General features: G+C 39.5%; 1 protein-coding gene and 1 long non-coding RNA gene across 7 annotated transcripts in view; one reads left to right on the top strand and one right to left on the bottom strand.

Annotated features, from left to right (window-relative positions):
* LOC122172381 (uncharacterized) overlaps positions 1-7,521 on the top strand; it is a 45,841-nt gene extending 38,320 nt beyond the window's left edge. The window contains exons 2-3 of the long non-coding RNA XR_006172654.2: positions 3,533-3,719; positions 6,783-7,521. This is a non-coding gene — a long non-coding RNA (uncharacterized LOC122172381). The remainder of the gene's footprint in view (positions 1-3,532; positions 3,720-6,782) is intronic.
* SYNPO2 (synaptopodin 2) overlaps positions 1-17,425 on the bottom strand; it is a 115,426-nt gene extending 98,001 nt beyond the window's left edge. For 2 of the 6 annotated variants that reach the window (XM_065596289.1, XM_024106409.3), the window contains exon 1: positions 17,152-17,408. Coding sequence is in view for 1 of the 6 variants with exons in the window: in XM_005290303.5 (XP_005290360.2) it covers positions 17,152-17,256 (105 nt within the window). In the remaining 5 variants the exon portion in view is untranslated. Of the gene's footprint in view, positions 1-17,046 lie in introns of all 6 variants that reach the window. The other 4 variants (XM_005290303.5, XM_042842375.2, XM_065596287.1 and 1 more) reach the window with 4 other exon arrangements.
* Between the last annotated feature and the right edge of the window lie 273 nt (positions 17,426-17,698).

Genomic DNA, 17,698 nt, shown 5'->3' with positions numbered 1-17,698 from the left:
CACAGCAACTCTGAGGTGCAGAGACAGGCACGCTGATGAAGTTCAGAAGTCCTACTTTACATCCACTTGTTTGCAACCTGGAAGGCAGCTTCTGGACTAGGCTTAACAGGCTGCTGTCAGGAATGACCAGAGTGCTGCCACAATACAGAAATTTGTCTTGGTCTAATCTTCAGAGTGTAACTGTGGAGCAGCAATGCAGATGGTCAAACATGGTGTAGGAATGCACAATGAAAAGATTGCAGAGTGTGGACTGCAGCACCTTGCTGCCCTTGTTGTTCAGTGCTCTAACTGCTGCATCAATCCAGATATCAACTTGTGATGCATACAAAAGATGTCTCCACCATTATACCAACAGTGTTGTCACAGCTAACAAATGCCTTAGCTACCCCGTAATCTCTCCTTCTCAGAGAAGAGGTGGTTTGCCAGAGTACTTTGGAGGTAATGTGAAAGTTACTTTCCCACAGGTGCTGTAATGGTACTTGAGCATGTACAAAGGACCTCATTTAAAAAATAAAAAGATAATACTACTCCATGTGGTGTGCTTTTTTTTAATTTTTTTTACAACACTTAGGAAAACATGGAAGACAAAGAAGCAGTCAGTCCCTCTTAAAAGTCAGACTCCACAGGGCCTGCCAAAGTCATGACTACATCATGCCTTCCTTACAGGATTAGGCTCTTGGGTGGGTAATTGGATAATGCAGGCTAGTAGTGGGACAAAGTTTTGTGAGCCATTTAGGGCCAGATCCTCCAAGGTAGTTAGGTGCCTAATTTCCTTAAACACTCCTCCGAATTGTTGCTGTTATGGAATCATCACTGACTTTTATATATTTATGGATGTCAAATATTTGAAATCTGCTAAAAGATAACTACATCTCTGAAGGATAATATGCTATTCATAGTTGGCTCAGGTTTCATTGTTGTATCATAACCATAACATCCAGTAACCTATGATACATATATTTTTCTAGCTGGAGAAAATATGCCAAAAAACTCTTCTGGTGAAGTTCCATTGACTTCAGGGGCGTTGCATGGGGGAGAGAGATGCCCCATTGCATCTAGTCTTACTATAATTAATAAACAAATACTGGAATTTTAAATGTTCAACTTGTGTTCATAATTTTGGTATGAAAAAAAAGGGAGCAATAGAAATAGAGGAAGGAAGAACATGTAGAAATGCTACAGGGAATACATTTGTATATTGTTCAAGTTATATTCCAGCTGCTGAAGTGATAACTAGTATTAAAGCATTTTTTAAAATTAACAAAAGCAAAAAATTGAACATGATGATGACAAACATCTGGAATATATAAGAGGACATGAAAGAACTACCATTTTACAGATTTAATTTAATAACTCATATGGTTCAAAGAGATTAGCTTATCCTGCTAAAATACCTACTTGCCATTCAAAATACTTCACCCCTGTAGCAAGCTTTTGGCATATATAGCAGGGGTGGACAAACTTACTGACTCTCTGAGCTGCATATGACAATCTTCAGACATTAAAGAGACGGGGCATACTTGCCGGGGTTTGGGGCTTCAGCTCCGTGGGAGGCACTGGTTGGGACTGGGGGTTCAGCCTGCTCCTGCTGAACCCCAAGCCCCAGCAGGTGTGCCTTAGAGGGCTGAAGCCCTGAGACCCCCTCACCCCACTTGGAGAAACCCCTACCCCACTACCCCACTGTGAGGCAGAGGTCCCGAGCTCCCCCCAGTCTGGTAGATGGAGAATGTTGGAGGTCTGGGGGGCTCCACGAGCCCTACTTTAACTGTAAAAGAACCGCATTCAGCTTGCAAGCCACAGTTTGGCCACCCCTGATATTTAGTTATATTAATATAAGAGATGGACTTTCCTTTTCATTTGGTGTTTGTATTATTGCTTTTGTTTATTTTGTAGACTCTTCTACTATTGTTGCAGCCATTGAGTTAAAGAAACTTCACTATGGACAGTTTCCAAAATAGTGCTAGATCCTCACAGTTTATTTTAAGAGTAAGCATAGCTTGCCTACATAAGAAACCAGAACATTTTAGTTTCTACCAAGTTAAAAGGAGCAATTTACAAATACTTGTGCTCGTGGAGATTAAGGAAGTGGCAGCTATAAAAACAAAAATCCTCAGTGTAATATTTCCCACTAGATCTGAGTTATGGAGGATGCACCCACTCCCAGAGTAAGGTCAAATACAAGCTCAAAGAGATGAGATACAAATAGAACAGGAAATGGAATTTTCTCCGTCTATTCCTTCACTCACATACACTATGCCTTTTTCAGAAGCTCTTAGTGAAAAGAAAAATAATCCAGAGGAAGTGTCCAACATTGATTGCACATTAGTCATGGAGGATAGTATCAGAATGAGTGTCTGCTGTGATCTGTGACATAGTGGGTCCCAGTACTAGGTATCTTTTGAAGGGAGTGAATTAAGATTAAGAACAGGAAATCACCCACAGGAGCAAAACCAACAAATACAAAAATACTCACGTGGACCAGTTTTGAATTAGTTCATGAAAATATTGGTCAAATTCTGCCCCAGGATGCATGTGATCCATACCACTTGAAGTCAATGGTTATTGCATGTGCTTTTTTGGCCCTATTTAAGGTTATCTTTTTAAAGACACAGCTATTTGTCCTACTCAGCTCAAAATTCCATTATGGTAAGTTCTCGTTTAAAGAATTGGTGTCACTGATCATAATAATAAAGAAGTCATTTTGTGACTGAGAGCACTCTGAGCAACAGAACAGGAATGTAATCTAATGTGCTGCTTTTCTTCCCCTAAAAAAAAGATTATCTGACTCACGTTGTCTAAGATAATGGCTATGACTTTGCTGGCCGCACTTTAACTGATCTAATTCTGGGAGGAAGGGCCATTTTGACATTTTGTGTTATAGCAACTGTGAGTACCCTCTCAAGTTTCTCTAGGAATCACTCATGTTAAGAACTGGATAGCCTTTAAACAAGTCACAAATCATTGCCTTTATACACAAAAATAAATTAAAATGAAAAGTCAGAGCTCAGTTTCCCTTTCTCTGTTATTTTGCCCTGTAACTTATCTTTCTACTAAAAACCTGGATACATTCATTAATACAGTAGCTGTGTGTAACTAAGGAATTCTTCTCTACTGCTTGTGTCTCCTACTTATATTCAACCCTCTTTGACCTCAGTTCTCTGATCCTTACTAAACAGTCTACTTATAGATGCTCTGCAGAATTAATGTGACTCATAATATTTCAGTTTGAGTATGACTTAAAGCACAAACCCATACAAAAAACATCCCTTCAAGCACACATGGGAAGTCAGGAGCAGCCCTGGGTGGAAAATGTTTTTGGTTTCCCTCCCTTCCCCACTTTAGCAACCTCTCCCCTGCTCCAAAATGGCTGGCCAATCAGCAGAGCAGTATAACAGTCTGGTGCTCCCTGGAAGCTGGCGCCTGGGGGTCTACCCTAGGACCAGCCTTTTGGGAAGTGCATCTGTGTCACTGAATCAAAGGGAAATTATGTTGCTTTTCAAATCTATTTTTCTTGTTCCATTTTTCCATTCAGGAACCCAGGAATCAGCATAAGGAATAATCCCTACTTCTGACCCCTCTGAAGATGTGAAAGATTCTGAACCCAGTGGGACCAGCATGTTTCTGCTAAACAGGCAGTTGGCTGCAGGAAGTAACTACAGGGAGTCTGCACCTCCATTATACTACTGATCTTCCAAGACCTATTGCAAAGGCATTTTAAGGTATGGGGGCATGGACCTATGATAGTGCTGCCACAGGGGTAAAAGAGGACACAGTAGTGAAGTAGCCTGGATGGGAGAGGGGAGAGTCCATCCTCTCTCTCACACACAGCTCATTTACACAGGCTGTGTACTGGCAAGTGGATTTCACCTTGGACACTCCCTAGAGTGGTCTAACCATTAGCAAGGCATGCACGCAAATGGGTCTCACTTCTGATCAGTGATGCTCCTAAAGGCTTTTACAGCAGGATCTTTACTATGAACTTGTTCTGAGAGCTGGTCTGCACACAGTGTATGTACTGCTTTACCTGTATCAATCTGAAACCACTTTAGTTAAAGCAGAACAGTCTGCTAGTGTGGACACAGTTTTACCATGTATAGACCCCCTTCTTCCACAGCCACTAAGGGGTTAACAGGTAGGCTTGCTATCTCCTCAGCTGCAGCTAATTGCTGGTCCAGCAACAGCTGGGGGATAAGAAGGCTGCAGCTCAAAGGAGAAGATGGTTCCTAGAAAGACTACTGAGAGGAGAAGTTGTGTCTGGAAAAAGCCTATAAGAGAGGGGAAGTAGGCAGGAGCAAGGGACTGGGAGGAACGGGTCCTAGCTGCTTAATACAGGGTTCCTGGGCTGGAACCCAGAAGCATGACTGGATGGGAGGGTCTGAGTTCTCCTACCATCCCCAGCAAAGAGGTCAGGACTCTGCTGGGGGCTGGGATTATTGACCCATTCCTGCGTACATAGGACTTCTGGTGTATTGTACTGTTTGTTTATTGCCCTGGAAGGGATGAGACTATTAACAAACCAACTAGAGTCATAAGGAGAAGCCATCTGTCACAGAGCTAGATGAGTGGTGGGGTAGGGAAACTGAGGCAAAGTCACCATGCTACCTTGCGAAGCCATGGGGAGGGGGAATAGAAGGGGGGCTGGCTGGCTGGCTGGAAAACTCACACTGGGCATACTATTGTAAAGATGCTTGTAAAAAAACATCTATACTAGTATAAAGCACCGTTGTATTGGTATGATTGTGTCCACACTAGGCTTTCAGTTTTACCTACCCTTTTTCCGATATCATTAGTTTCCACTCCTCCTGGTTAAAGACCATACTTAGTTCTTGGATACACATTGTACAACTCTGGTAGGAGTCAATGGAAATTCCTTGGACATATCCAAGGACAGAATTTGGCCTTTAGTGACTGATGCTTTTTAGTGGATCTACATGTATTTATCTGGTGACACTCTTCATGTACCTTGGCCTCTTTCTCCCCCCCCCCCATCTTTTCTCACCGTCTGCCCTTTCGACTGGGTGCAGAGCAAACTGAAGTGAGGCTATAAAACTACTTCATATTAAATAGCAGAGGGAGCTAATTGTGTAGAAAACTGTTCCCCTCTCTTACCCAGACAGCAACATTGCACAAAAGCATTTCAGAAGCTAGTAGGACCAGAAATCTCAAAGAAGTCTGTTCATGTGGCTCAACTGCATTTTCATTGCATGGCCCAGAAGCTGATGAACCATGCTTGCTCTTAATTGTTCTTCAAAACTGATTAAGGAGGAATCCAAAGGGCCCAAGTTTAGGTCTGATTTGAACAATTCGCTGCGGCTCTAATTTTAATTTCAATCAATATCACCAAGGGTGAGTCTGTTAATTCTGATCTATGCAACTTTTTCCAGGACAGCTATGCTAATCGTCAGTTGAAGAAAACAACAACTGAGTGACACACAAGAGTTGTACACAGTATGCCACCATTATTTCAGTGAATGCATTTGAATGCTTCATTTAGTCATGTAATGACATAAAAAAAAAAAAAAAAAAGACAGGCCACAAAGATGATCTTCCCAGATCTAATTATTAACTCCTATGCCTTGTTCTCTCCAGTGTAGTATAAAAGGCACCCAGTGTCCCCTCATATTAGTTTAATTTAGATTTACTGGGTTGCTTTTCACAATTGCTGTACAGTTTACTAGAAAAAACCCCTAAATGTGAGGGTCTGAAACTCCCCCCTCTCCCTCTCCCACTAGATAATACAAATTTGTAAATCACATCATTGTTTGAGTCACAAATGATTCCATGAACTCAGAAAGCTTCTGGTAAACTGATGACCCTGAAAAATAGAAGACTCTGATAACTTTGTCACAGTCTAGGGCCTGATCCTATCTTCACTGAAGTCAATGGAAAGATTCAAGATGTTCCAAGCAGAAACAGGTCCAAACTGTAAAATTCAGATAATTTTTAAAAAAAAATTGGGGGGCATTCATTCCAGGATTTTTATTTCTATTCTGATCTGGGTCTAGTTTAGAAACTGTAGTGATAGGCACTATCTAAAACCTAAATAGATTGGGTTACTTGCCCATCTTTCAGAGGTATTTCTGGCAGATTTTGGGGTTGGGGCCATCTCTAGTTCAGACTGTGGATTTGGTTCAGATAAGCACCAAAGGTCTTTCTTTCAAACCTGGCTGGAGATTTCACAGTGGCAGCCTTCCCCCCCACCTGCAGTTTATTACAGCTTTCCCCCACTGTGACGCACTCTTGGAACCCTTAATGTACAAAAAGAACAGGAGTACTTGTGGCACCTTAGAGACTAACAAATTTATTTGAGCATAAGCTTTCGTGGGCTACGGCCCACTTCATCAGATGCATAGAATGGAACATATAGTAAGAAATATATATACATACAGAGAACATGAAAAGGTGTTATACATACCAACTGTAATTAATTAATTAGCCTCTTACAGTTGGTATGGCTACTTCCACCTTTTCATGTTCTCTGTATGTATATATATTTCTTACTATATGTTCCATTCTAGTCATCTGATGAAGTGGGCCGTAGCCCACGAAAGCTTATGCTCAAATAAATTTGTTAGTCTCTAAGGTGCCACAAGTACTCCTGTGCTTTTTGCGGATACAGATTAACACGGCTACTACTGTGAAACCTGTCTTAATGTACAAAGTTTCCCACTGGTGGCAGAATTCCTAGGAAGGTTAATTTAGGCAAGAAAAGGTAGTTTAAGTGTATCCCACTTCATAATTAATTATTTTAGAGCATCCACAATCTGCTTGGTACTTTACAGATATATAGACGCACATGGTGACTGCCCTGAAGAGATTACAGTCTAAATTCAGCCATGATATAAGGAATGGAAGTAATAGATAGCAAGGTATGGAATTGGGGGGGCGGGGAAGGGTGGACAGTTGTAATGTTTTTGATTCTATGTACTTCTTGTTCTGATTTACATGTATAGATATCCTGTAGGAAGTAAGTAGTTCTGTAAGAAATGATTTCACCAAAAGGACAAAAGCAGTAACAAACTTTGCTGCTGATATGCAACCGCTTCCACTAAGAAAAAGCACCACAACTAGCACTGGTATTTCTCAGCGATGTGACTGCCTCCACATTCAGTTAAGCAGAACTTGTAAGGCTGTATGAAATAGCAACATCTGGCAATTCTCAATAATGTGGCTGCATTATGATTAGATGTTTACTCAACTCAGGCATATCTACATGTTGATGATGGGATTTTTGGATTATTATAATTATGATCACTTAAATTACCAGAAGCACCCCATATAATCTCTGACAGGTAGTACACATCTGGGAGCTAAAGTTAGCCCAGATCCCTTTATCTAATTAATTTGTCCACTGAAATAATACATAAAGTAAACATTGCTTAAGGTACCATATGTTCAATAGTCAATTACATAAAAAAATGTTATGCACTTTCTGTAACTCAACCCTATACTTCAAGTTGAAGAATAGTTCCTTTGTACTGGTCAATAACATATATAGACTTGAATCACTGAGAACTTGAATGAAACCATGCTGATTATCAAGGCATCAGGTCGCCCTGCAAGCCTAGCATTTTGCAAATTTTGTTTTTCATTTTAGTATTGCAATGAATAATGTCAAACAAGTACCTCCCTGCACAAAACGTACCTTCCAGCACATTAGGTAATTTTATGTGTTCCAGCTTCCTTAAAATAGATAACCTTATATAGTAATAATTCCTTCTAATTGGAAGAATCATGTGTATAAGTCTTCCACAACTATTCTGGAATATTATTTTCATGACTGTTCAGGGAAATGGCTATGCAATGTTTACTTATTTAGCAAAAACTTTTTGCTACACCCTCACAATGTAGGAAATTATTCCTCCCTCTTAGATAATTTCTATATCCTTTTTTGTAACTAACTCAATTAAATGTGTCAGCAGGTGTTTGATATGAAATCCAAAATATAACTTGCAGAACAACCTACTGAATGGTACACAGCAGCTATATTAGCTGCGCCCTACTAGCTTCTGCACTTCTATGTCAAGCGATAGTTTGTTCTAGGCAGAAAGTTTTCAGAACCTTTTAGAGATTCCAAAAGAATTCTGTTTCTTATAGGTGGCATTCAGTCAAAGAGCAAATAGCAATAATAGTTCATAGAATAAGGGAAGGAAAGTGTGGGCAAAAAATACAGCTCATCAGGCAGTTTTCAGCAGAAGTGGAGTGGGGTGGGGGGAATGGTGTGCTTAGAATCCAGTTAAATAAAAGGGTTCTATTCACTACCCCAGGGTGAAAAAAGCAAAACACCAAATTAGCAGAAAAGCTCAGCAAACAAAAATTCTCAAATAAGATAAATAGTTACGGTCACTTCTGGCAAGATGCATCAAAATCCCAGCAGATTTCTGCTGATCCCAGACAAGGCAGAAATATCTACCTGTCTTTTCCTCCCTTGCCAAAGGAAAAAGCAGGTCACTTCTGTGTAAAGGGCCCCACTCTGCAGAACTCAGTAAAAGGTGACCAGGCTAGCTCCCTACTGGGATCTGGATTCAGCAGTCCATCCATATTCAGCAAAGCATTTAAGCATGTGCCTAAGTCCACCCACATTCAGTAAATGCGACTTAATCACATGCTTATATTCTCTGATGAATTGTGGACACATTTTCAAAGTTATTTGGGCACCTAAGATGCAGATAGGAGCCTAATGGGATTTTCAAACCTAACTTGTCACCCTTGGTGGCAGAGAGAAGCCAAGGACTTAAATGGGCATGGAAGACTAACTAGATGTGGTTCCTTGACGTGATAGCTGAAGAACATTGGTGGGGTATCGTGAGGGAGTTTGTACAGCTCCAGCATGTGCCCCCTTTATTGTATGAGGGTTTGTCTATGAGGGAAAGCTTCACCAAGTATATTTGTCTGTGTACTTAAACCACTATGATTATGCAGGTATAACTCCCCATGTAGATACTCTTATTCCAGAATGAGTGGCTTTTGGGGTGCTTTCTTTTATACAGCTTCCAAAGTAACATATGCTAAACCAGAAAAGGGCATCTTGTATGAGTATTACAATAACCATACAGGTAGTCATACAAGCGTTATTATAGTGGTTTAAATTCTCACCTTACCCAATGCACGTCTAACTTGGCTGTGTAGACAACACATCAGTAAGCAAAGTCCTCTAGTTTCTAGTGCTGTCATGCTTATGACACTTAACACATACAGAGCTTTGAGTGTGGCCATTATACTCAGATACACTCTCAAAGAGCTGATGGGATCACTCAAGCAAGCCTTGCCTCCACAACTGCAAAGTTCAAGAAGATCAAGCCAATATCCTTATCTGGTTCAAACTGACATAATTCCATGGAAGCTGAAGAACTGGCTTCCTGTGTATGATACCCCTGTCCTGATTAGGAAGAATGGGAGAAGGACCCAGCAAAGGCAATAGGTAGTGGATCTAGAACTGAAATGTATATCTATGGAGGCAATCAGAGAAACGGGATGGAGGTTGTCTATAAATCAGGAGGAAAGGATCCACTCATGTGCCCCAGTCAGAACTGCAATAGATGGCATATTACCCAGGGGACTTACGTTTGAAGCTCAGAGTTCCAGTCAACACGAGAGAGCTTAGGGCTAGATTTTTTTTTTATTATTATTATTTTTATTTTTTTCAGAAAAGCTCAACTCCATTTTAGGTGATTAGGCACCCACCAAGTGCCAAATTTCAAATGTGCTCAGCATACCTCCATCTCCCATTGTTCTCAATGGGAGTTGGGTGCTCAGCTCTTTTTAAAATTTTGGCCCTCATACTCCACATTATACTACACTGGAGTATGAGCAGCAAATAAAACGCTATTGTGTAGCCGCTGTAGGCACCACCTATGCCGATGGGAGGGGTTCTCCGATGAGTGTAGGTCATCCACCTCCCAAGAGGCTATCTACACCGGGGGTTAGGTTAGCACAGTCACATCTCTTAGGGATGTGGATTTTTAACACCCCAAGGGATGTAGCTATGTTGATATAATTTCCCAGTGTAGACTAGCACTGGTGCGTGCTCAAGTCTTGCTGCTTTGACCATCCTCAACTTGAAGCCTGATCCTGCAGTCCTTCCATTATTGTCCAATGTGACTGGTGCACTCACAAGGGCTGCAGGGTCTGATGAGAAAAGCTAACTACCTGAAGAAAGTGTGGAAAACATCATTCCTTATATAACATGTTTTTATTGGTCCCAATTTTTAAGCCCCTCAATATGCCCTCCAATTTTGTGGTGTCATTTTTGTTCCTGCCAGCAATAGTGGTAGAAATGAATTCTGGGTTCAGTCAGGTAGCTCACTCTCTAAATCCTCTCATTGTTGTCCACAATTAATTGCAGGGACAAAATTGTTCCTCCAAAACTAGAAGCAATCTCTTAAAATAAAAGCCATTTTATAGTGTGATAAACTCTGAGCGTTAATCCCCCGAATAATGGGCCCCTTCAATAATTTCTGCTTGAGAAGATAAGTGTAAAGCAACCCAGGTTCCACACTGCATGCAAGAGCCCCCTTCTGTGATACACACAAGTACTGGAGTTATTCTTTCTAATGACCTGATACAATCCTAAAGGATATTATAAACATCATTTTCTGTCATGCTGTTTTGCTGCAAATTTAGCCAAGAAAACTTACTATTAAGTTAATAAGAATAGAATGGCAGGAAATACAAAACAATAAAATACAATACACTTTAAATGTTTCCAGCAAAGAATTCAAACAATGAAGCAAAGCGCTACACAAAGGAGCTAATGTAAGTTTAGTATTTAGATACAGACTTTACTTTCTTAAGTTATTTATATTGAGCCAATATGTACTCTCTCCCACTGAAAACTCTCTTGGCATAAAGTTTTGAAGTTTATCTATTAGAAACAAACACAAATGAATATTTGCCATATATCCAGACCATATTGTATTTGCATAAATGCTTTTGGAAAGTATGCCAAAAACAGTTTGGTATGGAGGCTGCATATCCAAACAGGGTATACAGTTGTGTCAGTTCTGCTGTGCAGTACACTAGTGCCTTAGTACTAAACACTTCCATTGGCATTGCTGCTGGAGTAGAAAGCTTTCCTTCCTTCCCTCTGTAATGAAATGACTTAAAAACTCACAACCCTACACTTTGGAAGCCCAGATAACCCCACCTGTGGTAAAGGTATATTAGAAATAATTTCTTTTTCATTATCTACTCAGTGCCAGAAAGACAAACATAGTATTTCAGCATCAGAGTTCAAAACTAGGCAGTTTCCACTTGATTTTGGCAAATTAAATTTATTGTTTTTCAATTTTCAAAATGATTTTTAATCAAATCTCTATAACGGCCTCCTGCTGCCCCACTGAAGTGAATGGAAGTTTGCCATTGACTGAAATAGGCGTTGGATCAAGTCCTATGTGCACAGGCAAAATATTATTGGTTATTAAATTGGGTCAGTATCAGTTAAAGGACTTAATAAAGCCTTCTTCAGAAAAGAAATACAGCCCCTCCAAACAACTCCGCAGGCAAAAGACTGTGTGTAAATATGCCTTACTTGCCAGTCTACCCTAATGAGACTTTCCACTGCTAGGGGGTTCATTCTATGGACAGTCATCTTTAGCCTTTAACACTGTCAGCCTCATACCCTTCACGAGAACTAAAATCAATAATGCTTTAAAAAATAAAATCAGGAGGATTCCCCCCTAAACTTTCAAGGTATATATTTTTGATTACTCAGCTAATGCATGTGCATATATTTTCTTATAAGGCTCAAGGAGCCAACGATGTTAAAAAAAAGTAAGGGCCAGATCCTCAACTGGTGACAGTCAGAATAGTTTGATTGAAGTCAGTGGGCCTAATTGTTTATTTCTGGCTTCCTGAGCCAGCAGGAGCTGGAAAAGCTGCACAGATTTTGCTCTCGTTGGTGCCTGGTGCAGTACGTGTACTGTGCAGAACTGATGTGTTCTGGAGAGAAATTCAGCCAGGCCTCTACAGCCAGCAAATAGTAGCTCTGATGTGATGCAGAACACAGGATGAGGGGGTGTGGAACAGCGAGGGAAATAAGATAATCCATGGCGCTAGGGCGACCAGATAGCAAATGTAAAAAATCGGGACAGGGGTTGGAGGGGTAATAGGAGCCTATATAAGAAAAAGACCCAAAAATCGGGACTGTCTCTATAAAATCGAGACATCTGGTCACCCTACATGGCGCACTCTCAAAGACAACAACACCACAAAAAGCCCCACACAACCCCCTTGAAATCAATTATTTTTTCTGTGTTCAGCAAAATGGCTTTATCATTCTAAGAGCTGATGGAGAGATAGAGCTTTTCCCCCCAGAAAGTTTAAGTATTTTCTCTGGATTATTTTTGCTAGGAATAATCAAACAGAAAACCTCATCCTCTAGGTATGATTCCAAACATAGCATTAATACTTATGGCTAATAATTTTGTAAATATTTAACAGAGTTTTACTTAATTAAAAAAAAGAGTTTGAGCATTCTATGGATGCAGTAAACTAGAGCTATTCTTTTCAGTGACAAAATGTTTATATTCATAGTATTGCTCAAAGAGAATGAAGTGGCTTTACTGATTTTCATCTATTAGAATGAATGTTTTGTTTTAAAAAATAAATACTTAGCTATTCAGAGTAATAAAAAGTACAGAATGGTTGAGACCAGTGTATAATACATATACTAAGGCCCCGATTCACATATGCATCCCTATTCAGAGCAAAATATGCTTACATGTTTTCCTGAAATAACAACGAAACTGTCTAAAAAGCCAGGCTGCATGAAAATAAGATGGCATTTTTATCTTTATGTTCATGTGCCTTCTCTGTCCACCATAACATAAGTGAAGGACCTGGATTTTTTTAAAGTTTTAATTTTATAAAATATAAAAACTAAATTAAAGAAAAAATAATATCCAGAAAACCACTTCAAAGAAAAACATGACTTTCCCACCTTGTTATGTGAGTTTTCGTAGTAAACACTTAACATCCATTATATATAATGGGATAGATTAATTCCTCTTGTAGCTCTATTGACATCAGGTGAGTTAATGCAGTTATACCATGGATTAATTTGATCCATTATGTGTAACAAATATGTAAGCAAATGAGTTCACGTATAGCTATGTCAAAGTCTTGTTAACTAAAGATAGAAGACTTTGCAGAGTAGAACTATTCAAGCAACATAACTTCCAATACTCAAACCTCATGATGCTTCAAAGGACATTTAATCCTTTCTCCCCCTAAAAGAAAAAAGATTTACCACTAAAGGTAAAAGAAGAACAGTCTCTAATTCCCTGTGAGGTTGTGGGAAAATTAACACTATTGAGAAGTGTGCCCCACTGCTTATTGATTTCTGATCAGCTCTGAGAATACACTGGTAAAAAAAGATTATGCCAATAAAAAGATTCCTCTCCGAAGGTGACACACTACCATATTTTATCTATGTTGGCACAAACTTTGGGTCTGAGCCTTCTCTCATTGATATCATGGCAGAACAACCTATATCTCAATTGGTAGAAGGACTGGGCCTTTTTAAAAAAAACAACAATATTAGAGACTTTACATGCTTTTTTTAGCACAACTGAATTCGTTGTAGGCTCCAGAATAGTCTTTATAAAATGGAATAAAATCCACTGCAAATTTCCCTTCCTTTGTTTTAAACCATACCAAGCTACAAGTGCATAACTACAATCCTATTGCACTGAAATGTCAAAAGCTGTGTATTTGGGGTTGGGGTTTGGGTTGGGGTTGGAGTTGGCATTGGGGGGAAAGAGGAACCATTTTGCAATTCTTTATCCAGTGACTTTGCACCAAAGAAGTTTTGCTTTCACACAAAAGGCATTTTTTTTCTTTACTCAAAACATGAAACTGAAAGTGAAAACCTTTACTTTTTAGGTTTTCATGGTCTGTTGTAACTATTATTCACAGCCCTACCTGAAGCCATGAGATATTTGGCTAGTTTAGAGTTCAAATCAAACAAAACCAACTAGGTTCCATACAAACATTTTTAGTGCTCATAAACGTTTCGCCATAACACTCAACAAAACGTTTTGCTGTCTCTGGATTTTTTTTTTTAGACTGTTTTACCTCAGGTTCAGTAATGAACCATATGGCAGTTGGTTACATAATTATGTTAGACTCAGGAACTTCTGCAACAAGTAGATGCGGAGGGGTTTCAATATGGATTTAATTTCACCATATTTTGTTCAAAAGGAACCTGAAACCGAAAGTGAAACGCAAACGGTTTGAAGCAACCTGAAACAATACTGAGAAAAGTTCATGCTCGGGTACAATTCATTAGTGTTTTATAAGCCATATAGGGGTTGGGTCCTAGCCATGTTAGAGATTGACCCTCTCCCTGTATTGTGACCCCAAAATTAAAAGCAGCTGAAGGGCCTGGTATCCGAAGACTGACAGCAGGATATGTTCAGCAAGGGGCCTTTTAGGGCTTGTCTAGACATCAAAAATAAGTCATGTTAGAAAATGAGTTATATATATATTAAAAAAAGGGACCTAAAGAAAAGCTCTGTGTAAGCTCAAATCTTGTCTCTCTCTCACCAAAATAAGTTGGTCCAATAAAAAATCTTACCTTATCCACCTTGTCGCTCTCCATTTTAACCAACAGTTTTAAACACTATTTTGGGCAATTCATGTTGAGTTAGTTGGTCATGGTCAACCATAGGGGGCAGACTAGGGTTATCCTCAAACAGCTGATGTTTTTTAAACACAACATGCCGCGCCTAGAACAGGTGCACATTAATTAAAGTGTGTTAGCTAATACATTCCCAAACATAACTTGTTTTCCCAGTCTAGACAAACCCTTACTCTAAAATTCACTTCTCTTGCTGGTCTGACAGAGCCTGTGTTTGTTGATATGCAGGGCACCAAGTAAACCCTAATCTGCCTGCGCACCCAGAACCTGTCAGTGCAACCCATCCAGTAGACAGGGCTGGCTGACCTGGAGATCTGCCAATTCAGAACATCTTGTGGGGAGTCAGATAGCAGGCCCCTATTGAGCCCTGGCTGGATTTTAACAGTACTCTCCATGGTTGGTCACGATAGGAAAAGGCATGTGGTGGGAAAGGTATTGACAAGTTGGGTTTCCAAAAAAGTTCTTGGCCTTGTGAAGGAGCAGTCTTGGGCCAGTCAAAAATGACAGCTTTCAGTCCCTAGTGATCTGGGCCATATCATAACCAGCAGCTGAGGAATTAAAACTCTGGTACCCATAATCAACTTCATGAGACATTAGTTTACCAACAGTACCTTCCAAATATATATCATTTTGTTTTTATAAAGCTTGTTCTAAAGTTTTTGCATTACTTGGCCATTTGATTGGTTTTTATTACAAGTAAAACACACATACTTTCCTTAATGATCTTTTCTAAAAACTATTGGTTCCTGCTTTTAGAGATGTGTCACAACTGTAATCACTTGGCTAGTTCTCCCAACCTTAGGGTTCAAGTGGTTTAGTGGTTTTGGTGCATTAGTCTTAGGACACATCCAAACTATCTCTGGGTTTTTTGTTTTTTGTAAAACCCCTGACTTTACCCATCTTTGTCTGTAACAGAGATGGGCCATACCTGAACCTTGTGTCAAAACTACCATGGTTTTGCTTTGCTTTGCTTTGACAAACAAAAGCTACCCCAGTTCTACCCATCTGCTTTGACTTTTGCATTCCTTGATGTTTTCACTAGGTGGCAGGATTCCACCATCACCTACTATCGATGAAGTTACTTGCAAAGAAAGAGTTGCATGCAAACAGGTTTTGATTTTTTTAAACAAAAAACACTGTTAGAGTATTGTGAAATATTTAAAAATAAACGTTAAGAGACAATGATACTTACAAGTGATAAGAGAAAAATACGTTCAATAAACTGCAGCTTGACTATTGAATAAGATAAATTTTATGGCTGGAAGTAATTCAGAGAAAACAGAATGAAAGATGTTATTTTCCTAGCAAAAGAACGGACACAAGCCCTTGGTTTTAAACAAGTAAAATCCTTTTCTCCCATATCTAATATTTCTGCTAATTGGAAAAACTAACTAACCCAATTAGTTTAATGCAACTGTAATTAGTATGTATATTACCAGCTAAAAGAAGTACAAGATTAAAGAACTAGCTTAATAATGCCCCAAAATCAAATTCCTAAAAATTTAGCAACCTACCTAGTACTGAGTACTATGAGATAATGACTATACCCCTTTTTTTCTTGTTTCCTTTTTTTATTTTATTGGTATAAAATACAAGTTAATCTCTGGACTTCAAGTTAATCTGACAGGATTTATTATATTCACTAGTCCAAAATCTGCTCTCGCAGTATTGAATTTGTGCTTATACCATAGTTGGGGACAGAATGGCCCCTTGTCTAAGATGACATAATGTGGCAACATGGCTATCATTCTACAATTCCTAATAACCATGAAAAACGATAGTCTGTAATAAAATGAATATTTATTTTATATCAAACTACTTAAAAAAAATTGTTCCAAAATGTCATGGTTTGAGACCGTTCCAAGTTGTTTTAGACTTTTTGTTGTGTACTTTCACTTCATATATAAATATAAACTGTGATATGCTCAACAATTTTCAGGTTATAATCCATGAAATACGTATCAGGGCATGTTTGGCAACTATTAAAGCTATTTCCAGACAATGTACTTTTCATTAATATGAAGTGATTCCTCTCTGGGTAATGCTTTCCAGGAGTCCCAAAATAGTAGGAACACTTTCTCATGCCAAATCATTTATTTATTCCATGCCAGGACTAGAGAAAGTGTCACAAATCAATAGTCAAAACTGGGTTTGCTAACCGGGGACCCAATCCTGTGTGGTGCTGAGTGACTTCCACCACACCCAATGAATTCAGTAGGCACAGAAGGCACTCATCATCTCATAAGATTCTGCCCTTCCCATGCAAGAAAACAGCTGTGGTACTTGTAGGTAATCAAAAGGTAAGAATTACCTATCATTTAAAAAAAAATCACTGTCTGCACCTGTGGAAGCAGCTCCCCAAATACATTTCCAACAAACATAGCCAGCCCCACAATAAAACTTGCCTCAAGGCTTCTGACTGGAAGCTATATAGATCACAAAAAGCTTCTTTCTTTCTTTCTTTCCCTCCTTGTCGTAATACACTTATAACATCTCTCTCATTGTCCTACCTTAGCGATTTGCAAAGGCTGCTTTTGCTCCTTGCCACCTTGCAGTCTAAAGCCCCAAGGTGCCCCTCCACTCATGGAAATGCAGATATAATCCCCTGTGCCCATTTTCCTGGTGCAATTAGGCAGAATTCATCTGCAGAGGAAGATGAAAAGTTCTCTAGCTTTTGTAGATGTTCACTGAACTTGAGGCTCGCCTGCCAAGCAGAGCTGGAGGAGCAGAGCACCACTCTGTTGCTGCTGCTGCGTACTGCTCTCTATAATGTAGTCATTCACAAGAAGGCAGGAGCTCTCACAGATCAAGGGCCCAGCCCACTGTTTCGTCAGACTCTCCTATGCTCAGCCCACCTTCAGAGTAAAGTAAAATAATGCTGAGAAACCACACACAAAAGAGACTGAGCCATGAGGCTAAAAAGGCTATATTTAACCACAAGAGCCTCTGCCTTTGACAGCTGCATCAAAACACCAGAGCAAGTAGTGTAAATTTCCCAGTGATGATTTAAGACCACGTTTATATTTTGTACATGGTACCAGGCTTGTTAAACTTTAA

This window comes from Chrysemys picta, chromosome 5 (assembly GCF_011386835.1).
Source record: "Chrysemys picta bellii isolate R12L10 chromosome 5, ASM1138683v2, whole genome shotgun sequence".
NCBI classification, from domain to species: domain Eukaryota; kingdom Metazoa; phylum Chordata; order Testudines; family Emydidae; genus Chrysemys; species Chrysemys picta.
Note: the sequence above shows the minus strand (reverse complement) of the source record. Positions and strands in the feature narration are given on the sequence as shown.